Source organism: Tupaia chinensis, unplaced genomic scaffold (assembly GCF_000334495.1).
Source record: "Tupaia chinensis unplaced genomic scaffold, TupChi_1.0 Scaffold000272_1, whole genome shotgun sequence".
Classification (NCBI taxonomy): Eukaryota; Metazoa; Chordata; class Mammalia; order Scandentia; family Tupaiidae; genus Tupaia; species Tupaia belangeri.
In genome coordinates, this window is record NW_006159754.1 from 6,595,843 (window position 1) to 6,602,098 (window position 6,256).

General features: G+C 40.7%; 1 protein-coding gene across 1 annotated transcript in view; it reads left to right on the plus strand.

The window, feature by feature from the left end:
* Nucleotides 1-5,312, plus strand: part of LOC102498204 (vomeronasal type-2 receptor 1) — a 30,126-nt gene extending 24,814 nt beyond the window's left edge. The window contains exons 5-6 of the mRNA XM_006149768.1: nucleotides 1,484-1,607; nucleotides 4,330-5,312. Of these exons, the coding sequence (XP_006149830.1) occupies nucleotides 1,484-1,607; nucleotides 4,330-5,312 (1,107 nt within the window). The remainder of the gene's footprint in view (nucleotides 1-1,483; nucleotides 1,608-4,329) is intronic.
* The last annotated feature ends 944 nt before the right edge of the window (nucleotides 5,313-6,256 follow it).

A 6,256-nucleotide genomic window follows, 5' to 3' on the forward strand; every position in this document is an offset into this window, starting at 1 on the left:
CTATTACACATATATGTATAAAACTTATGATGTCCGCCTATTGTCTGTACAAACTTCTGTAATGTTACATGCCGTCATCTAGCTCAGAGATTTCTAATATTTTCTGTTATTTAATTCAGATTTTCTTTGCAATACTCACCAATGAGAGTTCTGATTTAGAAAAAAAATGTAAATGTTATTATTCACTTTTCAAACTGAATCTTTGCTTAATGGGAAATAAATTTTATTTCCCTTTTAAGTAGGAAGTGTCCCAGCAGATTAAAATATAAACTGATTTACAAAAACTACATTTTTCTGCATTTCAAAGTACACATTTACACAGATTATAAAGGGATGCTTCAGATTATTACTCAGATTTCTAAATTCATTTAGCAAAAAAATATTCTATTGTGATGCCTTGTCCACTTTTTCTTTTTGCCTTCCCAATTTTTTTTTTTTTGGAGAGGTTTTTGTTATAGGGTGCGTGCGCTCGCCAGACAGACAGAGAAAGACAGAGAGACAGAAAGCGAGAAATCACCCCCCAGGGGGGATGGTCACGCTGCAATCCCTTCTCCTCCATTCTCCTCTTGGGACCTTGGGCACGCATGCACACACGCCTGGGGTGAGTTTGAAGCCACCGGGTCCGGGACACGAACCGCGGTCGACTACGTGGGAATCCAGCGACATCGCCATTACGCTAACTGCTGGTTCCCCCTTCCCAATTTTTTTGATGAAAGATTTCTTTCATTTTTCTTTTCTACTGACTCTTCATGACACATTTTGACTTTAAGACTATATTGGGGGGCCAGTGGATGGTGTAATGATTATGTCACTGGACTCCCATGGGCTGCTTGCAGCTCGAGTCCTGGATCTGTTGGCTTGAAAATCATGTCAGGCACGTGTGTGTGCATGTGTGCCCAAAACCCCAGGAGGAGAATGAAGGAGAAGGGATTGTGGTGTGGCCATCCTCCCGGAAGGTGATTTCTCATTTTCCCTTTCACTGTTTCTGTCTGGAGAGTGCATGTGCCCTAAGGCAAAAACTCTTAAAAAAAAAAAAAAAAAAAAAAACTTTTTTTGGATGACCGGCAAAAACTCTTAAAAAAAAAAAAAAAAAAAAAAGACTTTATTGGGATGACCTTGCTGAGAAGAAATATTTTTCAGGTTCTTAAGATGATTCTTAGGGCCACAGGCCCCCCACAAACATAGACTTGTTACCTTGTCCCCTCTCCAGAATTCCATGGTCATGGATTCTGTTCTGGATCCCTAGGATTAGAAAAAAGCTAGCTCTACAGGATTCGCTTTGCACTTCTAGAATCAACCACAAGAGTGACTCTTAGCAAAATTTCCCTCTGGCCTATCCATACTGTTATTCTCTTTGCCCAGGTATCCTGAGTTTCCCTGGATATAACAGAACTTTCAAGAAAATCCAAATGGGAACTTACACATCCTCAGGAGTGGTTAAGACAAAGGGCTTTGCTACATTTGTTGTTTTTGTCTTTGCTAGTGTCCCCTGTCAGTGTGCACTCACGAGTGTCTGCCTGGGACGCGGAAGGGAATTCGTCAGGGGGAACCGGTCTGCTGCTTTGACTGTATCCAGTGTGCTGAAGGACACGTAACACGGGAACCAGGTAGAGATGACTGTTTTCTTATTGACGTTAAAATGCAGTTATGTTAAACATGTAGTGAAAGAGAGAGTCTTGGAGCCTTTTCTAAAATAGGTGTAAACGACTTATAAAAATCATAGTAATCTGGGACCAGCAGAGGACGTAATCATTATGTTGCTGGACTCCCATGTAGTTGATAGCAGTTCAAGTCCTGGACCTGGCAGCTTCAGACTCACTCTGGGCTCGTGTGTGTACATGCCCAAAATCCCGAGAGGAGAATGCAGGAGATGGAACTGTGGCATGGCTGGGGGATGATTTCTCACTTTCTGTCTGTCTGTTTGGTGAGCACACTTGCCCTATAACAACAACAATGATGATGACGACAACAACAACACACCAGTAAAAAATAATCATTGTAGGAACCAGCAGTTAGCATAATGGCTATGTCGCTGGACTCCCACGTAGTCGACCGCGGTTCACGTCCCGGACCCGGTGGCTTAAAACTCACGCCGGGCGCGTGTGCGTGCGTGCCCAAGATCCTGAGAGGAGAATGGAGGAGAAGGGATTGCGGTGTGACCATCCCCCCTGGGGGGTGATTTCTCGTTTTCTGTCTGTCTCTGTCTGTCTGTCTGGCGAGCACACGCGCCCTATAGTGAAAAACCTCTCCAAAAAAAAAAAAAAATCATTGTAATCCATCAAACTATTGGATGTTCTGTGTAGTGTGAAAACAACATAGTATTGAGTTTCATTTCTTAACTTCATACTTCATATATTTTGTTTTGTATTTTCCTTTCTTAAATTAATGGCTCACAACCATGAATAATAGATTCATAAAATGTATTGAAAAAAATTTCAGGTTTTGAAATTGATTAAATTTTAAGATCACTCACAGGGAGAATTTAGCAGACCTAAAAATAGAATATCAATCTAATTTGGAGTGATCGGATATAGAATTCCTTCCCTAAGGACAGCTAGTTTGAGGTCATAAAAACTCAGTTTGCAGGCCAGATGAATTCTATAGCCACTGCACTGTAGATTCTACACCACAGCCTGCTAAATTCATGCTTTTCATGATTAGCATTTTATTGTAGTTGGTCTTGGTGCACATTAGTCTTGTAAAGCATGTTGGAACAGGTGTATTTTTATCTCTACCTCCTGTTAAAAATAACACAAACTATATGGTCTTTTGCCAAATGTGTTCAATAGCACAAATTCATTTAAAAGACAGTTTTTACAAAGTTTCCCCCAAATGAGAAACAGTGCAACCTGAATAACTCCCTGGATGCAATGGGGCCCAGTCTCTGCTTAGAGTTACAACCAGCCATGTCTAGTCTAGCAGTACTAAGTGATTAAAAGAGAATTTGAATCTTCACCTACATCTTTCAAAAACCATTAACAAGATACACTTAATAATTTACCATAAATTTATCTCAAATAGATTTGTCTTGTATTCCAATTTTCTTCCCTAGAGCCTCCACCCAGTCGAGTGCCCCAAACCTTACTCAGCCTCAGGTGACATGACTATTTGTGTTTCTCTTTTTAGTCTTAGCCCTTCCCTGCCTGTTCTTCAAATCTGCTTCTGGAGGGCAAAGAATGGAGAAACAAAGTGGGAAAAATTCTTTTCCATGGGGGTGATATTGAATGGGAAATTGAGAACACTTGAATTTTAATCAACTTTGTCCTTGTCACAGTCCTCCTGACAGTTTTACCCCAATAGCTTTCACTTTCTCATGTCCCCCCACCACACCCCCCAAATTCATGGATTATTCTCAGATTTATGAGGTCACACACCTTCCTTCTCTATTAGATAATTGGACTAGAAAGAAAGAAGCATGTTACTGGATGAGGATGATGTAGAAAAGGCTGAAACTGAGAAGGGACTTCCCTTCCAAATTTCTAAAATTTAAAATAATTTCCAATCTGTGATATTATCTGCATTTTTCAATCTGCAGTATTAGCTGTGATATTGGTCCTGCACAACCCACCAGATCACCCTGGCACTGGATTTTCCCTTTGCTTATCTTGCATTCCTGGAAAGACTGTTTCACTGTTTTTAGCTTATAGAATGTCCAGGTCTAAAACCTGACTTATATCTATGCACCCCCTTTATTGAAAAATCATTTTATCACTTCTTTGAGACATTATATATTTTTTATATGAAGGAATTTTCAAAAGTCCCTGCTCTTCGACTTCTCTGAGCTAGTCATAGTTGAAGGCGGCAACTGGATTTCTGTTGTGGGATGGCTGTCTAGATTCTTGGTGTTTTGCACAAAGAACTGAATGAAACACATCAATAGTGACAGTAAAGGAGAGTTTATTAAGTAAAAGTGAAAGTACACTCCCAAGAGGTAGGAGCTAGAAGTTCGAGCACAAGAGAGAAAGAATTGCCCACGGGTCCCGGTAATTGCTTTCCATGGGGTTTATAATTCCTTAACCAGCTGATCATTGGCTGGGCCCACTAATTGCTTTCTTCCCATTGGCTATATATCAGATGTGACTGGGTCCACTGATTCATCTCATTAGCTCTATCCAGTGTGGCTGGGCCACTGATTTATCTCTGGCTATCAGCTAGACACCCCCGCTGAAAATCTCCCACCTCCATTACCTCCAGCGGGAGATTTTCTGCCCTGATCAGTTTTTCTCACTGGCCACATAAGCAGATGCTCTAGCCCCTTCACTGGCTTCAATTTTCCAGCTTCTTTCCTCCTTCATTTCCTTATAATCCATTCTGTTCTTTGGTCAATAGGTCAAAGGGACTGTGAGCCATGTGATGAAGATCATTGGTCAAATGAACAAAGGAGTGAGTGTGTGCTGAAAGAGGTAGAATTCCTTTCTTATGAGGAGGCCCTGGGATTCACACTTGTCATTCTTTCCATCTTTGGGGCACTCGTGGCTGTAGGGGTCATAGTTGTGTATGCGATACACAGGAACACTCCCTTGGTGATGGCCAACGGCCGGGAGTTGAGCTTTATCATTCAGGTTTCTTTCATCATCACACTGCTGTCATCCATGCTTTTCATTGGCAAGCCATGCAATTGGTCCTGCATGGCCCGTCAGATCACTCTGGCACTGGGTTTTTCACTTTGTTTATCCTGCATTCTTGGAAAGACTATTTCCCTGTTTTTAGCCTATAGAATTTCCAAGTCCAAAACCCGATTTATATCCATGCGCCCCCTTTATCGAAAAATCATTGTCCTAATCTCTGTTCTAATTGAGATTGGCATATGCATAGCCTACTTGTTGTTGAAACCCCCAAGGGTATACAAGAATATGGAATCTCAAAATACGAAGATCTTTCTGGAATGCATTGAAGGCTCTATAGAATTTCTGTGCTCAGTGTTTGGGTTTGATGTTTTCCTGGCCTTGCTTTGCTTTCTTACGACTTTTGTAGCTCGCAAGTTGCCGGATAATTACTATGAAGGAAAATGCATCACCTTTGGGATGCTGGTCTTCTTCATTGTCTGGATCTCCTTTGTCCCTGCTTACTTGAGCACCAAAGGCAAGTTCAAGGTGGCCGTGGAAATATTTGCAATCTTGGCATCCAGCTATGGTTTGCTGGGCTGTCTATTTGCTCCCAAGTGCTTCATTATTTTGCTGAGGCCAAAAAAGAACACCAATGAGACTGTTGGTGGAAGAGTCCCTACTATAGATAGAAGTATCCAGCTGACTTCAGCTTCTGTGAGCAGTGAGCTCAACAATACAACAGTGTCCACGGTTCTGGATGACTAGCGCTGTACCTTACCTCTGTTCTTCAAAGCTGCAATGGTGACATGGTTCAACTTTCCCTTTCAGGTTGCTCTTGTAGCAGCTGCCTGATGTTCTGGAGTAATAGGGAGGATTTGGGTTCTGGTAGCATAGCCTTAGCGTGGTGTATCTAATCTTCTACTGTAAAAGACCGTTTAGCATGAATTAGAATATGCTTTATTATTGAAATTGTAAACTACTTCATTCAAACATTTCAAGATACTTTGGTGTAAGGCCTGGTACTAGAGGGTGTGATAGATACAAGTTATCTAGTATGATAAACAATTTGAATATGAATATGTTGCTGTTCTTATGTATGTACGATCTAAAAATTAAACAAAGTCACCTAGTAGAGACCAGAAGAGACATCTTGTTCAACGTCCTGTTAATGCCTTTCTGAAAAAGCTTTTCTCTGATTGAAGCAAGAATTACAGCTTAGAAACTTTCCCTTGGAGTAGGGAGTTTGGAAGACCATTTGCATTTCAAAGGACTCTGTAGCATCCAGAGACGATTGAAGGAATTGAGATGTCAACCAAACTCAGTTCCTTCTTGAACTCTTCATGGGAATAGATAAATTTTTCCTAGAGGGAAGGCAAGGCTTACCTGCTTCAGATTTCCCTGGAGGAAGAGAAGTGGTGAAATATCTGAGTTAAAAACATTCCTCTGCTTAAAAAAATAAGAACAAAGGGAGTTAGGATTTCAACAAAGCAGTTATTAAGTAGATTATATTGTGAAGACATGGATGGCATTGAAGGCAACTATTGATCCGGACCAGGTATTAGATGCAGGATTTTTAGGATAAATGGAATGACAGTTATTTTCCCTCCGATTTTGCAGAGTTAACTGAAATTTATTTTCATGTGTGAATGTGATAAAAATATTTTCTATCTTATTCTAGATATGAAACTTTAAAATGATCTGTGTATATT